Genomic DNA, 27262 nt, shown 5'->3' with positions numbered 1-27262 from the left:
AAACCCACGGAGGGGCTCGGCCAGCGAGGCAGCCCAGGCGCGCCTGGACTGCTCCGCTGCCGGCTTCCCCGCGGCTTTGCAAAGCTGAGGGGGGGCTCGGGCAGCGAGGCAGCCCAAGCCGCCTGGACTGCTCCGCTGCCGGCTTCCCCGAGGCTTTGCAAAGCGGTGGGGGGGCTCAGGCAGCGGGGCACCCCAGGCGCGCCTGGGCTTCTCCGCTGCCGGCTTCCCCGAGGCTTTGCAAAGCCGCGGGGGAAGCCGTTAGCAGGACAGCCCAGACGCCCCGCGGCTGTCCCGCTGCCCGCGTCCTCAGAGGCTTTGCTCCCTGTCTCCCTGGTCTGCTGGTCTCCAGCAGACCAGGGAGACGGAGAGCAAAGCCGCGGAGGACCCAGGCGGCGTGACCGCGGTGTGTCTCGGTCCGCCGCCCGTGTCTTCCTGGTCTGCTGGGGTTGGGGGGGCGCAGCTAGTATGCTCCCCCCCCCCCAGCAGACTAGGCTTTTCTCCGGACGCCTGTGGCAGAGCAGCTGGGGTGCTGCCAGTTGGTCCCGCAGCGCCGCTCTGGGCGCTACTGGTCCAACCCAGAAGCACCCCAGCTGCTCTGCCCCAGGTGTCCTGATTTAGCTGCTGCTGAAACTGACCAGCGCTGACTACAGGAAGCCCGAGGCAGAGTTGCTCTGCCCCGGGCTTCCTGGAATCAGCTGCTGATCAGTTTCAGCAGCAGCTGACTTGGGGACGCTTGGGGTTCTTAAGTTGATTCTGTATGTAAGTCAGAACTGGCGGTCAGTTTCAGCAGTGGCTGAATCTGGACGCCAGTTCCGACTCACATACAGATTCAACTTAAGAACAAACCTACAGTCCCTATCTTGTACGTAACCCGGGGACTGCCTGTACAGTGTTGGGATTTTCTCGCACAGGTATTGCAAATTTAATTTTAAAAAAATCAAATCCAAAATGCTTATTTCATACTTCTGCACCGTGTGTTTTGTTCTATTGCATGCTCTCCCCCGCACAGAAGAATTCCGTGCTCATATACATAGTTCCCTGCAAATCCATGGATATCCGCATCCACAGATATGGATGTGGATATCTGTGGCTCATTTTTGCAGATATGGACGTGGATGTGGATACAAATTTTGCATCTATGCAGGGCTCTACCTATACAATTGCCCATTATTATAGAAGATTTAAAAAATAAATATATTAATAGATACTGCACCAGTGAGTATTTTTGCATATAACGAATAATTAAGAAAATATTGCTGTATATTTATTTTTCCACATCTAAAAAATGTTCAAGGACAATTTATAAAAATAGTTGTGCATCCACCAGAAATGTCTGCAGCACAGAGGAAGGTCCCAAGGAGGTTATTATGTGATATTTCCTTACATGCATATATCCATACCCACGTATACATGCATCCAGTATTAGGGGATTCCATAGCATATTGCTTTGCAACAAGATACAGAGTATTCAGCAGCTAGTACAATTTACAAGGTTGCTAGCATTGACTGCTCTCCACTAGGACTAGTAGTATACATGTGGGAAGGTGCCTCATTAAGCAATGCTCTGAGCCACATGTGCCAACAATGTGAAATGTCATGTGTGTAATCTATTTAAAATACAACACATGGATTAAAGTGTTAAATGGCAGTGAATTTGAAGGAAGATAGCAATGACAACAGGGAAGTAAAGGGAGTGTTATAGGAGGAGTGACCCAGGGACAAATTGCCTTTCAATATGTCTAAACACTACAGTAACACACCAGACGCACTGAAGCTGTGTAATTATAGTGTAGACACATACTACAGCAATGGAAGAAGTTCTTCCATTGCTCTAATAAATCCCTTTCTCCAAAAGGCTGTTGCTAAGTTAGTGGAAGAATTCTTCCATTGGATCAGCTTTTTTCTACACTGGAGCTCAGGTCAGTTTATCTATGTGTTTTGGGAGAGGGGAGAAGAGTGAGTTTTTCACACCCTTGAGCATCATAGATATGACGGTGCAGACTTGCTTATTCAGACTACTCAGTAACAAAAAAAGAAATCTATATACTTTCAGTATTTATATGCCACCCTAGTTGCATAGTATATATATCTTTAAATGTACATAACCTCTGAGGACATCTGGATAAAAAATGTCTTTTTTTTTTTTGCCAAAAATGCATTATAGTTACTGAAATATGTTACAAATTTGTATCAAATTTGCTGGATTTTTTCAGCCAGGAAAAAAATTGAAAAAACTCAAAAAACTTTTTATTTCAACATTTTAGAAATAAACAGTTTTGATTTGCTTATAAGGGATTTGCATTTTGAATTTTACTTTAATTTTTTAAATAAAATTTTAATTTTAAATACCTCAAAGAAAAAAACAAGAAACATTTCAATTTGGATTAAATACCCAAACAAAACAAAACAAAAAATTAAACTCTCTGGTAAATAATTTTTTGTTCATTTTCAGACAACCCAAAACAATTTTTCCTTTAAAGTGAGCGAATAGCAAATAATGAAAAAGCACAGATCACTGATTCAGAACAATCTAGATTACTTAGTAAACTGGGAGGAAGCAAACACTGGGTATTTTTATATGACTAAATGTAAATGTACTTAATCTAGGAGCAAAGAATGTAGTTCATACTTACAAAATGGTGGATTCAATCCTGGGAAGTAGTGACATAAAAGATTTGGGGGTCATGGTGGATAATCAGCTGAACATGTGTTTCCTCTCGCCAAAAGAACTAATACAATCCTGAGATGCATAAATTGGGGAGTCTCAAAGAGGTTATTTTACTTCTGTATTTGGCACTGGTCCAGCCACTGGTGTCTACATCTTAAGTGGATTTGTGAGAGAAAGTATCAGAGGGGTAGCCGTGTTAGTCTGAATCTGCAAAAGCGGCGAGGAGTCCTGTGACACCTTATAGACTAACTGAAGTGTAGGAGCATACACTTTCGTGGGCAAAGACCCACTTCGTCAGATGCATGTAGTGGAAATTTCCAGAGGCAGGTATAACTATGCAGGCCAGAATCAAACTTGCACAAGTACAAACAAATATCATCTTTCTCTCCAAATGCAAACGGATGGACATTATACCAAATGCACTGAAGGTGAAAAATCCATTGCTATATACATACTGCACAGACTATAGTGAGAGATTATGCCATACACTATCCAAAAAACTGAGGAACCGCCTGATCAGCATCTTGTACAGCAAACAGGAAAACATCAAAAAAGAGCTCTCCAATCTGGAGTCTCTCATAAAACACCAACCTTCCCCACAAATGGACTTTACTAAAATAAGACAGGAGATCTACATTACACACTTCACTTCTCTACAGAGGAAAAAGGACTGTAAGCTGTCTAAAATCCTACCTACCACATGGGGCCACAACAGTGGTACCCCTAACTCACCCAGCAATATCGTGAATCTTTCCAACTACACACTCAGCCCGGCAGAAGAGTCTGTTCTATCTCAGGGACTCTCTTTTTGCCCCGCCACCCCCACTAACATGATACAGTTCTGCGGTGATCTGGAAGCCTACTTTCGCCGTCTCCGTCTCAAGGAATACTTCCAACACGACACTGAACAGTGCACTGACACACAGATACCTTCCCACCAACAGCACAAGAAGAAGAACTCCACATGGACTCCTCCTAAGGGCCAAAATGACAGTCTGGACCTCTGCATAGAATGCTTCCGTCGACGTTCACAGGCAGAAATTGTAGAAAAACAGTATCGCTTGCCTGGTAACCTCAGTCGTGCAGAACGCAATGCCATCCACAGCCTCCGGAACAACTCTGACATTATAATCAAAGAGGCTGAAAAAGAAGGTGCTGTTGTCATCATGAACAGGCTGACTACCTAAAGGAGGCTGCCAGACAACTCTCCAATACCAAATTCTACAGGCCTCTTTCCTCAGATCCCACTAAGGCAGTGTTTCCCAATTGGTGCTCCGCAGAATCCTGAGCACAACGAGGGGTTCCGCGAGGAGCCGGCGCTCCCCCGCCCCCTCTGAAAAAGAGAGAGAGAGCCAGCTAGCCAGCATGGAGCTGGTCCCGACCCCGCGCGCGCGTCCTCCCAGCCCGGCCCCAGAGCGTCTCTCCCCCGGACCCATCCCTGCCGTGCGCGACCTTTCCTGAAGGTGAGCGCCGGCCCCAGGAGCGCCGCAGATTGGCCGCCCGCGCTCTGGGGGGGGCCACCGGCCCCGGGCACGTGGCACTGGGGGGGGGCGCCGGCCCTGGGCGCGCAAGTGTCCCCGCCCTCTGGCGGCTGGCGGGCGAACGGCCACACCCCCTGGCGACCGGCAACCTCCAGTGGTTGGGGACCACTGCACCAAAGGTACAGGGGTGGAGGAGAGACAATTGCCAGGGGGCCAAGCACAGACAATGAGGGAAAGGGCAGGAGGGGAGAGGAGGTGTCAGTGGGAGGGGGACAGGGTGATGCTGGGAGGGGAGAGGGTAAGGGCATTGGGGGCTAGAGGGGTGAGGGGAGGTGCTGGGAGAAGGCTTGAAAGAAGGGGTGGGCATGAGGAAGGCTGGGTTGGAGCAAGTCATGTGAGAGGGCAGTGGGGCATGCGGGGAATGGGGGCAGAGGGTGGTGAGGGGTGGGCATCAGGGAAAAATGGAGCAAAGGGGGCAGGGGAAGTGAGGGAAGGGGGAGGCACCAGGAGGGTGCAGGGATAAGAGAAGGTGCAGGTGCCAGGGGATTCTGGGCAGACACCTGCCCAGTGGAGGGACCACCATCAGAGGAGAGACACAGGGCAGGTTTGTAGAGGGAGGTGTTAGAAAAGGGGATGAGGAGGGGTAGCTCACATGATCAGAGTGAGGCTACTAGAGGAGTGGGCACAGGGAGGAGAGAATGGCTGGTGGAGGGGGGCAGGTTGCAGGAGGGCTGAGGACAGTGAAAAGAGCAGGAGTCAGGACAGCAGAGGAGGGTGAGGAGTCGGGGGGGGGGGGGGGCAGCAGGCACCAGGGGAGCTGACATGGCAGCAGAGGGAAAAGGTAGACGTTTAAAAATATGTATTAATAACTTGGGTGGCACATCCAAACAATCCACATGAACTCAATACTGGTGCACAACACAAAATTCATTTTGCTCATGTGAGGAAACTCTTAGGCTATGTCTACACTGGTTGTTTCTTGTGCAAGAATATCTTGTGCAAGTGTTCTTGTGCAAGAACACATCCACTCTTCCATGTGCGAGCTGTGCTTTTGCACAAGAGCATCTATGGCAGTGTGGACACTCTCTTGTCCAAGAAAGTGCCGATGGCCACTTTAGCCATAGGGCTTTCTTGCTCAAGAAATTAATGTTGCCTATCTACACTGGCCTCTTGCGCAAGAATAGTTGCTCAAAAGGGCTTATTCCTGAGTGGGAGCATCGTAGTTCTTGTGGAAGAAGCCCTGATTTCATACATGAGAACGTTAGTGTACTTGCGCAAGAACACACGGCCAGTGTAGACAGGCAGCAAATTTTTGCTCAAGAGCGGCCGCTTTGGCTCAAGATCGTTCCAGTGTAGACACAGCCAAGGGGAGGGAGGAAGGCAGGGGCAGGGAATCAGCACTGGCTCAGCATGTCTACATGGTTTGGGGGAAGGTGCAGGGAAATTGAGCTCAGCTGAGTTGCAGAGTAGGGAGGTCTGGGGAGCTGGGCTGGGCGGTGGGGTGGGGTGGGGTGGGGTGTGTGTGTGTGGAGCTCAGAGCTCAGTTTGACTGCAGGAGGAGGGAGGTGCCGGGAACCGGGGCTAGACTCAAGGGGAGGAAGGGACAGGGAATCGGCTCTTGGCTCAGCAGTATTGTGGGGCTTGGAGGAGGTGCAGGGAAACGGGGATCAGCTGTGCTGTGGGGGAGGCATGCAGGGAACCAGTGCAGGGCTCAGCTGGGCTGAGGTGGATGGGGGAGGGCATACAGAACAGATGGGCAGCTCAGCTGGGCTGTGAGGGGCTGCAGGGAACTGGTGCTGCACTCCCTTGGATTGTGAGGGATGGTTTTGGGGTAAGTGCAGGGAACCAGCAGGGGTGGGCAGCTTAGTTTGGTTGCAGGGGATAGAGGTGCAAAGAAGCCTAGTAGGGAAGGGGGGGGGACCAGGAGCCCTGAAATGACCTCCCCTGGTCCAAAAATTCCTCATCTGGGACCAGTCAGGTCTAGAGGGTGCCAGATCAGGGAAGTCCAACTCCTACCCAAGTCCCCTCCTCGCACCCTCCCTCCTAGCCAGACACCCTACATCCAGCCTGCTTCTGCACCCTACCTATCTGGTCTGCACCCTACCAAGACCTTGTCCCCTTCCGCCCCCCAGCTCCCTCCCAGATCCTGCACCCCATCCCTATGCCGCTCCTTGGCAGCCCTGCCATCCACCCTAGCACCGCCCTGGCCCCAGCACCTTGCCTCACACCCCAGGACTCAGCACCACCCTGGCCCTGGCCCTGGCCCTGGCCCCAGCCCCAGCACCCTGCCATCCACGCTAGCACCCAGCAGCACCCTGTTCCTTGTCCCAGCACCCTGCCAGTCACCCTAGTGCCCAGCAGGACCATGTCCCTGACCCCAGCACCCTGCCACCTGCCTGTCCCAGCACCTTGCCCCAGCATCCTGCCACCTGAGCCAGCATCCTTCCACCCAGCAGCACCCTCTCCCCACCACCCACTAGTACTCTGTCCCCTACCCCCACCAGCACATTTGGGACCACTTTAGTGAGGCTTAGGGGTTTTTGGAGGAGCTTTTTTTTGTTTTTTTTGCATCTCACTTGTGTGGCCCCAACTGACTTTTCTGTGGGTCAGTGACCTTTGACTCAAAACAGGTTCCTCACCCCCTCACATATAAAGACAATGCTAAAACCTTTTGAGTTTGACATAATATTTTATTTAAAAATGAAGCCAGGCCAACAAGCCCCCAATTGGGACCAAATCCCCATTTCACTGCAACATCATAACACTCCTGCACCACCTGACCCCAAATCTGAGCCTATCATACACTGGACCCCCCCCCCCCCCGTCCTGAGCCTCTTACATCCCCACACTCCTGCATCCCCACATCCTCAGTCTTCTGCCACAACATTCCTCCACCATCCACATATCACAAATCTGTGTCCTGAGCCCATCATACTCACAAACTTCTTGCCCTGAGTCCCTCACATATCCAGCCCAAACTCCTGCACCCTCATATCCACAAGCCCTGGCTTGCTCAGCACCCCAACCTTCCACCTGAACCCAACACTCCCCAGCTTAGAGCCCCCTCCCTGAGTCAACAGCCCTTTCTCCTGCATCCAAATTCCCTCCCAGAGCTTGTACTTCTCACCCCTTCCCACATCCAAATCCCTCATTCCCACCCCACATCTCACTCACTAGGTTGAGACAAGTATAAGGGCTGGGTATAGCAAGTGATGGAGAGGAGGGGAACAGAGCGGATGAGGCCTCACAGAAAGGAGATGGGGGGGGGGTCTTGGGTCATGAATTGGTGGGTCCCTCTCTCCTCCCCCGCCCTCCCCCCCTCTTTTTTTTTTTTTTTTGCTTGACAAACCTAGGGGTTACTTGAAATTTTGAAAAGCTGAAAAGAGTTCCTCAGCCAAATAAAATTGGGAAACACAGCACTAAGGAATACACTAAGAAACTGTACCATCTGCTCAGGACACTCCCTACACAAGCACAGGAACAAATCGACACACCCTTAGAGCCCCAACCAGGGTTGTTCTATCTATTACCCAAGATCCACAAACTTTGAAATCCCGGACGCCCCATCATCTCGGGCATTGGCACTCTCACTGACAGACTGTCTGGCTATGTGGACTCTCTACTCAGACCCTACACCACCAGCACTCCCAGTTACCTCCGTGATACTACAGATTTCCTGAGAAAACTACAATGCATAGGTGATCTTCCAGAAAACACCATTCTAGCCACCATGGATGTAGAGGATCTCTACACAAACATCCCACATGCAGATGGAGTACAAGCTGTCAGGAACAGTATCCCTGATGATGCCACAGCACAACTGGTGGCTGAACTCTGTGAATTTATCCTCACACACAACTATTTCAGATTTGGTGACAATATATACCTCTAGACCAGTGGTACTGCTATGGGCACCCGCATGGCCCCCCAATACGCCAACATTTTTATGGCTAACCTGGAGATCTACATTACGCTTCCTCAGCTCTCGTCCACTTACACTCCTTCTCTACGTACGCTACATCGATGACATCTTCATCATCTGGACGCATGGGAAGGAGATTCTGGAAAAATTTCACCATGATTTCAACAGCTTCCACCCCACCATCAACCTCAGCATGGACCAATCTACACTGGAGGTCCATTTCCTGGACACCATGGTGCAAATAAGTGACGGTCACATCAATACCACCCTATACCAAAAGCCTACCGACCGCTATGCTTACCTTAAATTTTCATAGTTGCAGGAAACTATGAGGGGTCAGAAATGAATTATTTAATGACAGTAGATGCTGGGATTCAAAAAGTTAAGGCTTTATACTACCAAAACACAAATTGTTGACATTATATGTCAAAATGTACTAAGTTAATATCCTTACATAGTAATTTTTTACTTCTCATTCATAAAGCCTAATTCAGAGGTCTAAATCAATAGAATTTTACTCTAATAAATGTCTTACTTTATCTCTCTGTAAATGTTATCATCATCATCATTATCCATGCAAATATATTTTCATCTGTTTGTGTGTATGGCCAAGTTGATTCATATCAGTGTTTACTGATAAAAATCTAGTATTTCCAAACTTACTCTATATGATGCTTTTCATCTGTAGATCTCAATGCATATTTCCTGTTTATTTTTCTAAATTACATGAATCCCTGCCCTCAGATCATGTAAGTTCCCATTCCTTATCCTCAAACTTCACAAGGCGAGGTCCTTCCATTTCTTTTTCAATCTGTTACTCTGTGTTATACTATGACTGTGTATATTGCTTTTGCTTCCCTCAAATGACTTCTTCCTATTTCTCTCTCCTTCTACCTTTTCCTGTATTAGTGGTTATTTTTACACATAGCAGTTTTCATTGCCACCAAAACAACTGTGCCTATTAAGCAGTGAAGAACAACAGGATCTTATAACTCATGGATACAAAATCAAACCTCAACTTTGCTTGATTTTTGAACATGACTAGGATTTATACCCATGAACCCAAGTCAACTAATGCATGCACATACTATCATTATTAGGGAGTATGACAAGGCACACTGGTAGTATTTGGAAAGGATGCTGTGAAAATGTGTTTATTATTCATTAAAAGGTTTTTATAAGCATTCACTGACATATCACTGCTATAGCTGTTGCAGACCTTATAATGACGTTAGACTATGAGTCAGAGATTTTTTGCTGGAATAATCTGGCAGAAAATCTTGTCAAAGTGTTAGTGCTGATGATGATGATGAGTAATCTATGCTAAAATAATTGATTGCAATGACAGATGACTTTTTATATATTAATCCTGAGAAGTAATCTTCTTACTTGACAGGACAAAAAACACATATTAATTTAAATTACTTATCTTGGCAATCCTGTCACCAAAAGGACTCAGAACACTGGTGTAATAGCAATTATAATGTTCAAGATAACCACAGTCTGACTCTACTTGACACACAGTGCAACAATATTCTAACAATTATCAAATTCTTTGAGGGTACCTCATCAATTACTATCTGTTCTTGATTTAAAAGGGCATCAGTGAATCAGGACTGGCCTCAGAAGCTGGTTTGGAGGGAAAATAAGGAGCAAGCCCTAGCAGGATGCCTACTATGAACTAGTTTAGTAGCAGCCAACAAAGCATTCTCATTGCCACATTCAATAAACAGATTACCAGTCAGTTATGTCTGTTATTTTACAATGGAGGGGTGTTCTGTTTCAGCCTGGACAGCAGCCTCAATTATTAGTAGTAGTATGTGGGTGTTATCAGAAAAATGCTTGGCATGATTTCCCCTCACAAAGACAAAGCCCTTGCTGCAAAGAGCTTACAATCTAAAAAGACAAAGTAACATAAGGGTAGGAGAGATGGAGACAATGAACTATATAGATTTGTTTTTATATACACATATTTGAGGCTCATTAGTATTAGCACTCTTGCATTTGAAACTTTGGAGCAAGTCCTGCCTCCTCTATTCAGAATTATGATCTTCTCCAAGTACTGTCAGTCCAAGTAGCCAGATTGACTGTGAAGGCATTTGTGGGGGTGGAATTCCTTCCTTCATTCTGAATTAATTAAATGTAATTAGTGGAGGTTGTCATTGGACACTTACTAACCAAAGGGACAATTTGTCTGAAATTGCAAGGTAAATCTCAGGAAGAATAAGAAATCACAGAATTGTAGGACTGGAGAGACCTCAAGACATCATCTAATCCAGTTTCCTGCCCTCAAGGCAAGCCAGAATATTATCTAGACCATCCCTGACAGGTGTTTACGTAGCTTAATCTTCTAAACCTCCAATTACAGAGATTCCACAACATCTTTAGGCAATATGTTCCATTGCTTAAATACCTTGACATTTAGGACTTGTTTTTCTAATGTCCAGCCTAAGCCTTCTGTGATGCTGTATGATTGAAATATGACTGTGTATATTGCTTTTGCTACCACTGTTAGACAATTGCAGCAAAATTTGTATGAAGTATATCAGGTAAGGTACCAATTAGGGATATTTTGACTACTCAACTAGTCGATACCTCTCTCCCTTGCTGCCTCTGAGAGAAGCAGCAAAGGGGGGAGGAAGAGGTACTTCAAAGTGGCAGCTACGTACAGCGTCGCTGTCACTTTGAAACCTCAATGCAGCCACTGCACAGCAGATCAGCTATGCGGCGGGCTGCCCTTTTAAAACACCACTTCTGCGCGATTCGAAGGGGCAGCTGTGGAGCCCAAGGGCAGCTAGAGACTCCCAGTTGACCCCGGGTTCCACACGGCACTTCCCCGGAATCCAGGGTCAGCTGGGGACTGCTAAGTATGATTGTCCTATTTATAAGCATGTATTATTTGTGTATCTGAACTTAATATTATGCCTTGCATGTTCAGGAGCTTCAGGGGGTAGCCAAGTTAGTCTGTTACAGAAAAAAACAACAAATAGTCTGGCAGCACTCTGGTCATCTGAAGAAGTGGGCTGTGCCCATGAAAGCTCATCATGCCATCTACATGTTTTGTTAGTCTATAAAGTGCTACCAGATCATTTGTTGTTGTTTTTTATTAATATTGGATATTGATGTGAATCCCAAATGTGTTCCTGGGTTACACCCATTTGGTAAAAATCTATATTTAAACCAGACAGCTTTCTTTTGATGGCCCATCAGAGGCAATGGGCCACAGAAGAAACCTGTCCTTCCCAGAAAATTTTTCCTGTGCACACCTTAGCCTCCAAGTAGGCAATAGCTGCTCCCATGAGTCATCGAAGTCATGTAAAGGCATGTGACTTCCTCATGTGACTCTGGACTCCATCTTGTGCCTGTTATTTTCCAAACTAAGACAGGGAGCTGTCTTTGACAGTAAAATTTCATCCACATAGGAGAAAGTATAGAAGGCCCTTGGAAACATCTTCATTTTTTTTAATTTCCTGTTTCATTTCTCTAAACTGTTTTTTTAACAAGGAAGCTCTGAATAAGCACTGATGCTCCACAAGCTGTTTGGGTAATTTCCAGAGAGACTTTTGCAAACTAACAGTTTCTACTATCACTGTAAAACATGACATACGAATTTTTTAATCACTTATCTGTATCTGATTTTCTCTGTGTTGATCTTCTTGCAGTGTGTTTTTATTTTTGGGGGATGAGCACATGTCTTGGTGCTTGTTTGAGTGACATAATAGAATGTATTAGTCAGTGGTCAGTCAAGCAGTCATCAGCATTGTACTGGGCACCACATTTCAAGAAAGATGTGGAGAAATTGGAGAGGGTACAGAGGAGAGCAACATGAATGATTAAAGATCGAGAGAACATGAGCTATGAGGGAAGACTGAAAGAATTGGGTTTGTTTAGTTTAGAAAGGAGAAGACTGAGAAGAGACATAACTGTGGTTTTCAAGAATCTAAAACGGTGTCACGAGGAGGGAGAAAAATTCTTCTCCTTGGGCTCTGATGATAGGACAACAAAAAAACAGGCTTAAATTGCAGCAAGGGAGGTTTAGGTTGGACATTAGGAAAAATTTCCTGTCAGGGTGGTGAAACACTGGAATAAATTGCCAAGGGAGATTGTAGAATCTCAAGCTCTGGAGATATGTAAGAGTAATGAGGACATCACCATGGTCTCGAAACCGGACGCTGACATAATCAAGCAGGTGCCAGTGTCCCGATCAACTAAAATCATGCCAGACTATGGATGTTGCTGGACCAGAGAGTGCCAAACCAGAGAGGGTCAAATTAAAGTGTAATAGTAAGGGAAGGGCATGAAGTGCACGGGAGTGGGAGTTGAAAATTAGTTTTTGCCAATCCAACTACAGCACAGGGCAAGGAGCAAGAAGGAAGATGAGAGATTGACTGACTATATACTGCAAAACAGAGAGAGACTGTTTTTCCCTGTACCGAGGTAAGTCTAGTCCATCTATCTATTGCTTTGAAAAAAAGCTGGACCACGTTTCCACATGGAATGAACCAATTTTACAAAGAAACCTGTATTTTGCTCCTCCTAGAAGTAATATTTTTTCAATAGATTGTGCCAAATGAGGTTCCGCCCCTGAAAGATCCACGATGAAATGCTTCTTGTCTTAAATTTCAATATGCGTGTGTGGAAAAATGTATGCAGTTTCTCACCTCGTACATAGAGTTAAAAACATCTGAATTAATTCTTTGCAAACTATATTAGTCATTTTGAAATTCAATGCTTCCAAGTAATATTGCATCAGGAAGCAGCACCGAAAAGGTTAAGTATCATGAAACATGTAAGAGCAGGATTAGATTCTAGCATTCTTTGACGGAACAAAATCCTCCAAGAGTTACTCTATATCAGAATATTAGGATTGCCCCCACTAGGTCAGAGCAATAGTGCATCTACGTTTAGTATTCTGTCTCTCAAACAACAATCAATACCAGATGCTTCTGAGCCTAAATCCACATAATACTGTGAGGATTTAAATTTGTAATGGGAGCATATATTAACTGATATATTTGTACCCTTATAAATCCATCTCCCGAAGTCTCCATGCTTTGGGGCCAGATCCTAATATCCAAGAGCTTATGCTGTGCCCATGGTATCACAGAGTGAATATGCAGAATTGGACCCATGAACAAGTTGTGTGGGTCCAACTATGTATTCTATGTAACTGGAGTAATAACTTTTCTGAACAGGACTAGGCAACTCCAGACTCTTAGCAACAATAAAACAAGTGGGCAGCAGTGTTCCCTCTAATTTTTTCTACCCTGAGTGTAATGATTTTTTTTACATGCACCATGTGGAGGTGGTGTGTGACACATCACCTTCATATTGGTGCTCATAATAAAATTCATGTGATGGAGTGAAGCAAAGGGTTTTGAGTGTGGGAAGGGGCTTAGAGCTGGGGCATAGGGTTGGGGTGCAGCCGTGAGGGCTCTGGCTGGGGTTGTAGGCTTTAGGGTGAGATTGGGGTTGAGGAACTCAGAGCTAAGACCAAGAGTTGAGGTGCAAAGGCTCTGGGGGTTCTGGACAGAGAGTATAGGCTATGAGGCAGTGCACGAGATGAGGGCTTTGGGGTGCAAGGGGGGGCTCAGGGCTGGGGAGGGCTCGGGTGGGACAGGGGGTTGAGGCTTGGGCTTACCTGAGTAGCTCCATACTGGGGCCAGGACGGAGAGTTCCGCTCTGCTAGCTGCAGCTACTCCCCGTTGGGACTGGTGAGGAGGGCCTCCTCTTTGCTGGCAGAAGCTGCTCCCTGCTGAGGCTGTAAGCTTCAGGGCTTGGGAAGAGCAATCTCTCCCCCTGCAGCCCTGAGCCCTTGCGTGGGGCTTAATGGGAAGCTACACAGCTACGCAGGAACTATGCTGGGCAGCCTATTTGACTCTGGATCTGCATAGTGACTAGGGAAAGCTGCCTTCCCCACTATTGTCAGCAGTCAGGAGGGAGGCAGGTTAGCAGGCTTGTCCTCTTCTCCACCCCAGTTTCAGTAGACAAGAGATAATCACAAATAACAGTCATAAAAAATGCCACTAACTGGAGCTGCAGATAGTGAAAAAATAATTGTGATGATCACTGTTCTCTGCATCATTATCCACAGACAGCATCATAATGAAATGACGGGATACTTTTTGGCTCTTTGCAACTCCAATTGATACATTATCCTTTTGAATTCTCCTGTCTACTGGAACCGAGGTGGGGTAGGGGTCAAACCTGCTATCTCTTACCTCGTCTTCCTGCTGACAGCAGGGGGAAGGAATTCTAGTGACTCCAGGCATCAGCAGTCAGATGAGAACATGCATGCAGTGAAGTGCACTTCCATCTGACTCCAGGAAAGCCACGTGTGGTGACCAAAAGTACTACATACCACTCTACAGAGGGGCCTACCGCCTTATTGGGTCCCTAAACAAGGCAGGGGGCCCTGCTCCATGCTCTCAGAAGGAACAGCCTCAGGCAGAAAGGGCAGGGCTGGGATTAGGCAGCTCTCAGCGATGTCTGGCATGCACTGCACAGTGCTCTGGCAGTGATTTAAAGGGTTCATGGATCTGGCCACCGCCACTGCTGCATGCAGGTCAAAAACCAAGACACTGATTAAAGAAAAAGTACATTCCCCACTGCAGCTGGGAGCTCAGGGCAGTTGTCTCTTTCCCCCACCTCCCATTTGTGGGCCTGCAACTCTAGAACTCCTGACCAAGTATCAGTGTTCTATTCCTAACAGAGTGGCCTCCTGACATTTCTCCTGGTACTTAATCTAAATTGCTCTTTCATTTCCTTTTTCCTATTGCATATCTGTCATTGTAGGTAATTTGGAGTCAGAGTCTGACACCATTCCTCATGTTCAGGAACACTTTACTCCACCGATAGCACCAACCTACCAGAAGTCCTTAGTTCGAGTTAACTGTTACCCCTCATTCCACAAGGAGTAACAGGTAATCTGTTTGAACTAAGGGGATTTTAAAATGGCGCCCACCCGGGAACATGCAAATGAAGCCCGGGATATTTAAATCTCGGGCTTCATTTGCAACTTCGAACTAGGGGCTAGTGTAGACATACCCTTACAAACTTAAGGCCAGATCTGGTCCCACTGGAGGAAGTGTAAAAATTCTCACTGGATTTCACTGAGATCAGACTTTAAAATCACAGTACAGTTGACTGTATTATCCTTCTGCAGTAGAGGGATCTTTTCAGTGTCAGAAGCTAGTAGCAGCAGTTGCGCAACTTAAAAAGAGATTAAGGACAAGCATAAATAAAGTGGGAAATGGCCAGTCCAATATGGAAATTCAGCAATGAGGTCTAAAAGGTCCCATTTACACTTAGTTTAACATTCCAAGAAGTACCAGAGTTCCTCTTTCAATTAGTGGAACTCATCTATATACATATTTTAGAGAGTTTGTGCATCTGTCTGTCTGTGAGTCCATCTGTCCGTCCATCCATTTGTGTGTCTGTTTCTTCAAGAACTCCTCCTAAACAGCAACAGCTAGGACCACTAAATTTGGTATGCAGCTTTTCTCTTACACTAATTTAATGCAAGGTCAAGGTTTACTTGTTCCAGGAAAATGGGGTATGTCTGGAATGGGATTCCATAACATGGAAAGGTAGGGGGCTGAACAAAGGGATAGCTGTACTGTAGAGTGACCACTGGAGGAAGCCACACCAGCAGGAGAGTGGCCATATGGGGATGGGGCTTCCCATGTTGCTGGCCACCAGACCAGATAAGTGGCCAGAAAAGTGGCGCTCTTGCCCAAAACAGTGCCAGACAGGGGTTGAGAGACCTACCATCCCAACCCCCAGGATCACACTTGGATCCAGGAAGCACAGCCTGTCTCCCCCCCCCCCCCCCCCCCAGGAGATGCCCTTCTCAAGGAGAGGCTGGGAGTGGCAGCCTATTTCCTACCCCAGAGGAGAGACCATAAACCACAGCCCAACATTCACCCCCCTCCCAAGGAGAGGCTGGGAATCATGAGCAGTTGCAGCCTGGGGACCCCTGACTCACCTCAGACAAGATGGAGCAAGGGGCCAGCCCATGCAGCTCCATCCCCCTGGGAGGAGCTTCCGGCCAGGGAACGCAGACCCATCCCCCTCAGAGAAATCACCAGAGCAGCATCACCCTCACCACCATGGGTTGCCCCAGAGCCCCCACAACTCCAAACTCCCTGCTCTGAGCCCCCTGACCTGAGTCCTGCATCTCCCACCCCCTGCCCTGAACTCACCACCACCTACACCAAACCCTGTACCCTGAGCCCCCCACTCCCTGCTCTCACTCCAGCACCCCCATCCCTGAGTCCCCCAAACACTTCCAGTCCCTTCACTCCCCCTCCTTCCCAAGTCCCCCAGACCTTGCCCTAACTCTGGTATCTCTGGTACTCTCAGCCCCCCAACCAAACCCCTGCCCTGACTCCTGCACCCCACCCCCTACCCTGAGCCATCTTACACACCAATCCCTGTGCCCTGAGCCCTCCTCCCCTCACTCTAGCACCCTCCACCCCCTGACCTGAGCCCCCAACCCTTCCAGCCCCTGCCTTCACTCCTGCACTCCCACCCTCTACCCTGAACATCCAACCCCTACTCCTGCATCCCTAACCCCTTTTTATTGTAGCAAAAGACAGAAAAATTGCAAATACTGTCTGCCAGCAAGCTCTAATGTTTGAATCGCTTTCCTTCTTTTAATACGAACTTCTTTTTTCCTTAATTTTTGAAAGATACAATCATTTAAATAAAGCATGTACATTTTCATTGTATTAAAAAAAAGACAAAAACAGCCTTACTTCACTTAAAGATCCAAACTATACCAGATAAATCTGCTAATCAAAGAAAAGTACCACGGTGGGAGCCCAAAATAAAGAAGTAGATGAGTAGTGGATCAGGACCCCATTTTATTAGGGTCACCAGTGCTTCTATTAGACTTGCTGAGGCCCAAAGCCGAAGCCTAAACCCCACCACTCAGGGCTGAAGCCAAAGTCCCAGCTCCGCTGCCTGGGGCCAAAGCCTAAGGGCTTTAGCCCTGCCTGGGCAGTGGAGCTCAGGTTACAGGCCCCAAACTTGGAGCAGTGGGGCTCAAGTGGACTCAAGCTTCAATCCTCCTCCTCTCTTTGTGATCAAATATTTTTGTTGTCAGAAGTGAGTTGGGGGCAATGAAGTTTGAGAACAGCTGAAATAAATGAAAACCAAAGACTGCTGCTTGCTTCCTAAGAGAAAAGCAATGATCAAGTTTCTTCATCATGCAGGTCAAAAACCAAGACATTGATTCAAGAACAGCACATTCTCCACCAATGAAAGATAGTCTGGGAGAGCAAATAGTAAAAGAAACCCTGCCAAAATTACTGTTTCTTTTAACTGAGAATTAAATCCCTTGGAGGAAAAGCAAATGACAGTTACAGCCGTACATGCATTTGCCATATCTTAAACACTCTATTTTAAAATCTGCCTTACTCCTAAGTATTTACAATAAGTTAATTTGGCAGGACAAAATTTCTTGCCTTTGGTTTACTACAACTATTTAATTTCTATGAAGACATTTAGTCAACTGTCATCTATCTTCATGGTTAAAATTAGCATTAAGGAGTCAGCTGCTGAAGACTTTTTTATATAATACACTGTTTTATAAAATAGATGTCAAATCCAAACTTGAATGGATAAAAAAAAACCTAGATGAATGTATGTTACTATCTGGTTATAGTGTGATATCAAGGTCATTTAGGAGCTTGTTGTTATTCTAGCTATTTTAATCAGAGATGTATTATCACACACCCATGGTATCTCCTTACTGAATTCCTTTTTTTTTTAAGCAGAGCTAAAAATGTTAGGGTAGGAAGCACATGCTCTAAAAATGACTGTGTGTACTAGAAAACAGACTTTTAAAAGTTTGTTGGTGTATGTAATTTTATATGACTTTTATTAACATTTCTTTCGTATCTGTACATCATTTTTCTGTCTTATTTCCCACCAGCAATAATACAGCCTTAGCTACAAAAACAAAACAAAACAAAAAACTACTGTTCTTTCATTTCAAAGTTACTAGTTATGCACTGTATAACTGCAAAGTAGTAGTACTATATAGACATAGCATTGGAGTACTTAGGAAGGACATGATTCCACTCCCACTGAGATGATATATTTCATTTTAGAAATTACTAAGAGTTTGAATAACACCACCTTCTAAACTAAATGAAACTACACCATCAGCTTACAATTTTGCTTAAAATTGGCATACCATAAAATGCATGCATTTATATGGATCTCAATATCATTAAAAGCACACTAAGATGCCTGTAGATATCTGGTAGGAGGGGCATGGACTGGAGAGATACAAGAGAACTAAAGTCATATTCAAGTCCATTCCTACCAAATCCGACTGAAAACTATGTGAATGTAACATATAAACTGTCACACTTTGAGTGATAATTCCTGCATGTGGGAGACAAGGCAGGTGAGGTAATACTTCTATTCCACCAACTTCTGTTGGCAAAAGAGACAGGCTTTTGACTCATGCAAAAATCTTCAAGTCTGGGAAAGGTACTCCCAAAGTCACAGCAACATGCAAGGTGGAATGGATTGTTTAATGTAAATAGCTAGCACATATTGTAAGGGACCACTCAAGGTAGCTGTGGCATTGACGCCTCTAAACTCAGTGGATACAGAAAAGAGATAGCGGGTCCTAGACACACTACATACAACTCCTGTATTTCTCCAACTGCAATAATCCCAACATGAAGTGTTGGGGGGCGGGGGGGGTGAAACAGACGCTCACAATAGTGACTGGACCTCACCTCTGTTTTGAAACTGGACCAAGGCGCAATGCTTGGCACTTGGCTTTTTCCGGGGCAGAGGGATTTGTGTGCGTGTTGTGGGGAGAGGGAGGGAGGGAATTAGTCAGGGATCAGAAATGCTCTCGGCTGGCATTGGAAAGAGCCTGTCGTGCGCCGGGGCAAGCTGAAGTGCCAGGCTGCGCCGCCGGTGGGGGTGGGGGGCAGGGAATCAGACAAGGCGGGGGAGACCCGCACCAGCAGGCGACTGTCACTTGCCTTGCTCGGACCCCAGGCGGCTGCCACCCAGCCGAAATGCACGCAGGCGTGGAGCCCGACTCCTCCCGCACCGCAAAGGCGCTTCTGTCCCCTGCCGCTGCTGCCAGTGCTACCCCTGGCAACACCCCCAAGCCTGCCCCGCGGGGCCCTCCCCTGGAGCCCGCCTCCCCGCTTCCCGCCTCGGTTGGAGCCCCGCAGCTCGGGGCTAGGCAGCCGCTCACTGGCCCCAACACTACTGTACCTCTAGGCTCCGGCGGAGTTTGGCTGCTGCCCCGGCCGGCCAGCGCGCTGAGGAGCAGGAGGAGCGACAAACTTCCCCGGGCCATTGCTCCCGAGCCGCTACCTCTTCCCCCGGTCAGCCAGGCGAGTGAGCAGAGGGAGGAAGCAGCGAGCGACCCTACAGCCGGGGGTGCGGGAGGAGGGGGAAGGACACACCCCTGCTCTCCCCTCCCTGCGCCCAGCTGCCCCACCCCGACGGGCGCCCTCGCACGGGACAGCAGCCTCCAGGGGCACAGCCTCGCCGTCTGGGGGCCTTCTGCGAGTTCCTGCGGGGCGGGCAGGATGGCAAAAGCCAGGCAAGCCTTGGGAGTGAGGGACCTCGGAGAGGAGCCGCCGAGGCAACCGCCTATGGGCCCTGCTCGCTCCGTGCTGCTCCAGGGCTGCGTGCCACTGGCTCCGCGCGAGCAGGATTTGGGGACCTGGAGATGGGATTCCAACGCGCTGTGCGTGGGGCTACCCTTGCAGCCCTGAAAGTAACTTGAATGTCTTGCAGGGACTGTCCTATTGCACCGGGTCCCTGCCAGCTCTTCCAATAGCTCCCTGCTGGCTTTTGCTGCAGCGTGGTCAGCGCTGGCTGGAGCTGCGCACCCCCTTACTTTCACCTCTGTACCCTTGTCTCTGCCCCAGCTGATAGGGCACTCATGCTGACTGCAGCAGTGTTACCCTACTGTTCTTGGAACCAGGGGCGGCCTGTCCATATAGGCAATCTAGGTGGTCACCTAGGGCACCAAGTTAAATGGGGCACCAAATGGCGCAATATCATTGAGGGGTTTGGAGGTGGGGGCGCTGATTGCATGGTTTGCCTAGGGCGCCAGTTGCTGGCAGCTAGTCTAGGACTGCCCCTGCTTGGACTGCACATGCTGCTAGGGGTAAATCAAGCTGTTGCCTAGTCACCTCAGAGACAGCTTTCTGCTTGAGCCTTCACAATAGGCCTAACTAGCTCCAACATGAACTGACTGACAACCCTTATGTTTATGTGTGGCTGATGGAAGAAAGCTCTCAGAGAAGAACCCTCATCTCTGGAATTCATTTCTCCTACCAGGCTTGGGCTGTGCTGGACCATGTACCAGAGGATATGGTACAAAGCCCATCTCCAGTCATGACTTAGAATCATGGAAATTAGGGAGGAGAGACTATCGTGATCTAATCCATCTCCTTGCCAATTGTGGATTGTTTCCTACAGTACATGTAGCACTGTACATGCTCGAAATGGCCTCATACAGAGTTAAAGGTCAAATGCTCCTTTCCCCCATATACAAGGCTGAATAAGCAGGCTTTGCTTCCAGTACACAAGGGTATGTCTACACTTGCCCCCTCATGCAATGAGGAGTAACAGTTAATTCGAGGGAAGGGTTTTGGATCGGACTATCGTGTCTACACGCGGCGAGTTAATTTGGGCTACCAGCTTTTTAAAATGGCGACCGGACGCAAATATGCTTATCAAGCGCGGGATATTTAAATCCCACGCTTCATTAGCAACTTCGGTATGCTTCATTTGCCTCTCTAGTTCGAACTAAGGGGCAAGTGTAGACATACCCCAAGCATTTGCCTTTAAATCCTCTGCAGGGCCACCTCCTTCCCTACCAAATCTTCACTAGGCTATGCCAGTGATGGCTTAATACGCGCAAGAGTCTTTCGCAAGCCAGCAGAGATTTTAAGAGCTGGAGAGAGGAGCTTCTCTTCAAGTGTTTTTTTTTCTAATTCCCTTATTAAAAATCATTGGAAAATGTTATACCAAAAAGCTACATTAAGAGAAAATTAAAGTTACTTAGGCCAACCAATCAAAAAGCAGGAAATGCAAGTGTTCCAAGTATAATTTTCCTACTATCTTAAACCTATTTCTGTATGTATGATAGAGAAAGCCATGAAAATATTTATATGAAAATTACAAAGGAATACGTGCACAGCATTACACATTAATTACAACTGAATAATTTTTGAAATTTGCTGGCATTATAAAATCAATTTATAACTAGTTCCTTCTAGAGCTAACTGCCTGATTTCCTGAAGTGCATGAAAAGAAGGTTGTGAGATTGGATTAAAATAAAATGTATACTACATGGCAGCTGACTAAAATTATTAAACTACATGCCTTAGAGGGGAGAAAGAACTTAAAGTCATTTTGTTGACTTAAATATGTAAAAGACAGGTTAAGCCATTATGACAATGAAAACAGTGTACCTAGGAGTTACTACAAACATGTATCTGAAATTGTATAAAAATGTATAATAGATTGTATTAGAAAAATGGAATTGAACAATGCAACTAGAGACCACATTACGATTCATCCACACAAAACTGAGTAAAGTGCACTTTCAATAACACTGTACTTCCTGATTTGAATTATTACCCATGCATTCATAAAGTTTTAACAATTTTTTAAAATTAATAACCTTCATACATTAGAGATTAAACAGTGGAATATATTTGCTCACGTCCAACATAAATACTCTTTTGTATAAATGTTTATGCACTGAAGTCTAATCATAATCTGAACTTCCTATGACAGTTCCTGTTTAAATGGAGTAAGGATAATGAATTTGGAAAGCTTTCCATGTCTATAACATTGCAGGAAAGAGACCCACAAATCTGGGTATGCCAACTTCAGCTCTCAAAGTCATGAACTTTTTTGATGATAATTTTTTCAGCCATTTCAGGTTCATATTCAAGAGAACACTGTAATATGTGGATAATACATTGTGCTCTGTAGTATCCAGCAATGAAGCCCATGTGTTTCCTTTACTGTTGCTCCGCATTTAGTAAAGTGGTTTCTTGTCCTTGCAAAAACTGCTCATTTTGAGGTTTTATCCAAAATAACATGGCTCGAGTATCTGCACTGTGTTGAAAACTCCTATTACTTCTAATACATTTTAGACATTTTCTCCCAGTAAAATGACAATAGTAATGTTCCTTCAACTGTCAGACATTTGGCACACTTAAGTAAATAGAAAACACTCTACCCTCCACTTTCCCAGTGATGAGATAGCAGCATTCTACAGATCTTATTGGGAAACCCAAATGCAAGACTAGCATTGATAGTTCTTTGAAAGTTAATTGCTTTGTAACAATAGAGTATGCAATAAGTGGCATGTTGCAAGGAAATTGGTCAGACCAATCCCCAGCATATTCTCACTGTCATATTTCAGCCTAAGAGCTTTATGGGAAGTAGTCATCTTTCAAGGAACGGAGAACAAAAATACACAGCTTTGGCTGCTATCCTGTTGAAATGCATGTTAACTAAAAGCTCAAAGCTGTTGACTCCAAACACATTGTCTGGAGTTTCAAAATGGAACAGTTCAAATTTTGTAATCTGAAATCTACTTGCATCACTTATTATAAAAGAATGAGTTTCAATTACGTGCGCTAAAGTGCCAGGTCTATTAAATCAGAGGCAGTAGCAGCTGCATTCATTACATTTCTATAAGAGCCACACCATGTTAGCATGGACTGCATACTCCCTCTGTCTGGGAACTTTCAACTCAGAGGTAAAAAGCAGTGCAAATCCCTATACTAGCTAGTTTGTCACAATATTGGATGGATTTAGAATGGCCAGCTGTCCTGATTTTACAGGTATAGTGATGATATTCAGCCTTCTTATTCAGGCATGTTATCTCACACCCACTCCCATCCTGATTTTCTAGTTGCTATCTGGTCACCCTAAATGAATTGTCAGTGGAGGTTGAAAATGGATCTTAAAGCATGAATTTCTGCTGAGCTAAAGGAAGGTCTATTAACAGGCAGTAGCAGGCTCAGATGTGATCTAGCATTGGTAGGGGTCAAAAAGCCAAACTGTGTTACAGAATGCATGGTGTTATTTTCAGTACCACTCAGGAACCATCAACCTCTTATTAAAATCCAAAGGTAAGGGGAAAAGTTCACTATCACAAGCAACCTGCTGCTCTTTTATTGCCAGCTCTGAGCTTTCTGAAGCTCAGCCTTATTCTTGCAGTTTCCCAGTTTGCTGGTTTCTAGATGACTACATGAGGTTAAAAACCGAGGACACTGCCTTTTCGGGGTTTGTCCCAGTATCCATGTCAGTTCTTCAAAAATTGTTTTTTGCCAGGTTTTCTAAGTCTCTAAAGTGGCTATATTCCAGCTAAGTTGTTGAAACTACAGGTTGGATCTCCCTGTTCCGGCACTCTCAGGGCCTGACTGGTCACAAATGAGGGACTTTTTCAGACCAGAAGAGGTCACTTCTGGCCCCCTTGCCATCAGCACCTCAGCCGCAGCCACTGGTCTCCCTGCTGGTTCCCCTGCTGCTCTGCCGGACCCACCAGGCTCTCAGCCACACCAACAGCCTGCTGCCCTGTTGGGCTCCTGATCCTGCTGGACTTGCCACAGTTGGGCTGGACTCCCAGCCAGATCCTGCTGGCACACCAGCCACCTTGCCGCCAGCCCAGCTGGACTCCTGCAGCAGGGCTCTCAGCCACCAGCCTGTCTGCAGCCAGCTCAGCTGGGCTCCCAGCCCCCACAGAGCTGCTGCCTCTGGCACTGCCATGGATGTTGCCAGACCAGAGAGCCCCAATTTAGAGATATTCAACCTGTAACAGCAGTTTGGCTGTGCAGATCTGCACTTTCAAGTTTGCCCCCACTCTGTTATATTATGTACCTGACCTCTCCCTACAAGAGACCTCAAGCCAGCCTTCGCTAGTTTGTATGTGCAACTCCACAAGGACTCCAACACCAACCAGTACCACAAGCTCTGAGTCTATCATTGCTCTATCGTCATATGCAGGTCACTAAGAACCCAGCCAGAGCCCACATCAATGCTTTCCCCTAATCCCAGAGTTGCACTCTGGAATGTGTTGGTGCAGAGAGACATAGGAGAAAGCTTGCTTCAAGGTGGAAAGCAAATAGGATGAGAAAATGTGTGAAAAGGAGATCTAGAAGGATAGATCCTAGGAGAGGGAAAAAAGGGCAAACAGGAGGAAAGATGGAGGAGAGAGAAAGAGTTGAGTATGTTTTGGGACTGGGGTTAAATGAGGTGAATAGGAATGTGTGGGTGATGGGGAGCTGGGTTGAGTGAAGGAGAGTATGGCAAAATGATAGGGTTCCAGCAGTAGAAGTGAAGTGCAGAATTGCTGTGATCTGACAGATTTCAAATGGCTTATCGAAGTGCAGATCTTGTCTCTGCTAGGACTGTCTCAGCTGAAGCCACACATTTTCTGTTGCTCTCTACACATATCCCAACTCACCCCATGGCCCCCTGCAGCCCCATTGTTCATTTGGACTATTCCCTCTCCTACCTGACTACTTTCCTACCATGTGCATCATTTAGATCTATGAAACATGATACTTAAACCATGTTGATTCTTACACTGTAGCTGCAGATAAGTAGAGCAGAGAAGTGATGAGTCTGCCTTCTCTTAGGCTGTGCATGAAAAAAGGCAAAAGCCATACTCTGGATTCCGAGCATTTTATGGGGTCTCCTTTATATCCATCTACATGCTGTACTTTTAAGACAACTGAAAGAGGAAAGGATACCTAGTAAACAGCTGGCAGCCACATTCCATTAACCTTAAACATGAATTTTGAGAAGGGAGCAGCTAGGATTAACATGCATTTAATTATTACAATCAAAACATCTACTCGCTCTAAGCAAATATTCACTTGGAGAGAACTCAGTGACTTTGGTTTTAGATGATCAAATAAATGCAAAAGAACAAGTATTGATTTTTGTAGACTTATTCACAAAAGGAAACTATAACCCACTCTAAGTGATCTCAGACACTTTCAATTTAAAAATATATTTAAAAATAATCTTCGGCAGGTAAACCTATTACTTGAGAAACTGTCAAAATTGCTAGAAATGATTAATAAGGAGGATTATTGTCTACTAATTTTACCTTGATATATATCTTTGCCTCTCTGGGAATGGACATGGGGATTGTTTGCCTTCATCATCGAATCTGTTTTATATTTCCTTGCCAGCAGCTGATGATTTTCAAGGGGGGAAATTAAATCAGTTCTATAGGATTATATTGACTTGCCTTCCTGAAAATTGATATTGCTGCAAAGAATGCAGGCAGGGAGAGAAGCAGATGGGCAATATCTAGAAATTTTATTTGTCAGATATTGCCCATCTGTTTCCCTCTCTACATTTCAACTTCAAAGTATTGCTGGTGTCCTAAAGGTTATTTTGGTAATATTCCTCTGTGCAGTGATGGCCCACCCAAATAGTATTCTGTTGATGAGTAGGTGCAGTGAGCTGAAAGTGAGGTTTAATTCCCAAGATGGCTAAAGACTTGAATCTCCAAAAGTATGAACTTGAACTTTAGCTTTAATATGATACGCTCATTATAAAGAGATTCTGAGTAATACATTTTATATAATGCTTTTTGTTTGTTTTTAAATGTATGTATTTTTCAGAAACAGTAAAATGAGACAGTAAAATAGAGAAACCAAAGAAGAATGTAGGAGAGACACTGCAATATAACCATTAACACACACATGTACAGGTTCAGTTAAGACATTATGCTTTGAACACCAAAAACAAGATGGGCTTCCAAAGAGCCCTTACTGGTGGGCTACGTCTACACTGGCCCCTTTTCCGAAAGGGGCATGCTAATTTGACAGGTCGTAATAGGGAAATCCGCGGGGGATTTAAATATCCCCCGCAGCATTTAAATAAAAATGTCCGCTGCTTTTTTCCGGCTTTTAGAAAAGCCGGAAAAGAGCGTCTACACTGGCCCCGATCCTCTGGAAAAAAGCCCTTCGAAGTAGGAATAAGAGATCTCCGAAAAAGGGCTTTTTTCCAGAGGATTGGGGCCAGTGTAGACGCTCTTTTCCGGCTTTTCTAAAAGCCGGAAAAAAGCGGCGGACATTTTTATTTAAATGCTGCGGGGGATATTTAAATCCCCCGCGGATTTCCCTATTACGACCTGTCAAATTAGCATGCCCCTTTTGGAAAAGGGGCCAGCGTAGACGTAGCCGGTGATGTTTCAGTGCTTACAATTTAATTTCTAGTCATTGTCTTTATATTTTTTTATTTGTTAGATTTAGTGTCAGGCACATTTTTCAACAAAGATGAAGCTTCTCATAGACTTCTCTTATGAAGCAAAAACTTCAGACGTAACAAGAGGACAATAACACTTAGCAGTGGTATAACAGGGAGCTGTGTCTACATTGGCACCCTTTTCCGGAAAAGGGATGCTAATGAGACAAGTCGGAATTGCAAATGCCGCGGGGGATTTAAATATCCCCCGCGACATTTGCATGAACATGGCTGCCGCTTTTTTCCGGCTCGGGGCTTTGCCGAAGAAAAGCGCCAGTTTAGACAGGATCTTTTGGAAAATAAAGCCTTTTCTGGAAGATCCCTTATTCCTCTTAAAATCAGGAATAAGGGATCTTCCAGAAAAGGCTTTATTTTCTGAAAGATCCCGTCTAGACTGGCGCTTTTCTCCGGCAAAGCCCCGAGCCGGAAAAAAGCGGCAGCCATGTTCATGCAAATGCCGTGCGGGATATTTAAATCCCCCGTGGCATTTGCAATTCCGACTTGTCTCATTAGCATCCCTTTTCCGGAAAAGGGTGTCAATGTAGACACAGCTGGAGAGTCATATATGGCCTGATTCAGACCCCACTCATATCAAAGCGTATGTCTACACAGCAAAGTTATTTCGAAATAACAGCTGTTATTTCGAAATAACTTTACTAGTGTCTACACAGCCAAACCGCTATTTCGAATTTGGTAAACCTCATTCCATGAGGAATAACACCAAATTCGAAATAGCTATTTCAAAATAAGTGCTGTTTAGACACTTATTTCGAAATAGGGGCCTCCAGCCTTCCCAGGGTGCCCTGGTGGCCACGCCAGCCTCAACCAAGAACACTCCTCTCCCTCCCCCATTCCCAGAGCCCTTAAAGGGGTTCACTCTGGCCACAGTGCCTGTGCCAGCAC

General features: G+C 45.9%; 1 protein-coding gene across 5 annotated transcripts in view; it reads right to left on the bottom strand.

Moving 5' to 3' along the window:
- The window catches only part of LAMA2 (laminin subunit alpha 2), a 503865-nt gene extending 484371 nt beyond the window's left edge, over nt 1-19494 (bottom strand). For 2 of the 5 annotated variants that reach the window (XM_075924139.2, XM_075924141.2), the window contains exon 1: nt 19328-19494. In XM_075924139.2, the coding sequence (XP_075780254.2) occupies nt 19328-19412 (85 nt within the window). In that variant the 5' untranslated portion in view covers nt 19413-19494. The remainder of the gene's footprint in view (nt 1-19327) is intronic. The other 3 variants (XM_075924142.2, XM_075924143.2, XM_075924140.2) reach the window with 2 other exon arrangements.
- Between the last annotated feature and the right edge of the window lie 7768 nt (nt 19495-27262).

This window comes from Pelodiscus sinensis, chromosome 3 (genome assembly GCF_052426305.1).
Source record: "Pelodiscus sinensis isolate ZL-2025 chromosome 3, ASM5242630v1, whole genome shotgun sequence".
Lineage (NCBI taxonomy): Eukaryota > Metazoa > Chordata > Testudines > Trionychidae > Pelodiscus > Pelodiscus sinensis.
The sequence above is the reverse complement of the archived record's forward strand: the minus strand, read 5'-3'. Positions and strand labels throughout refer to the sequence as shown.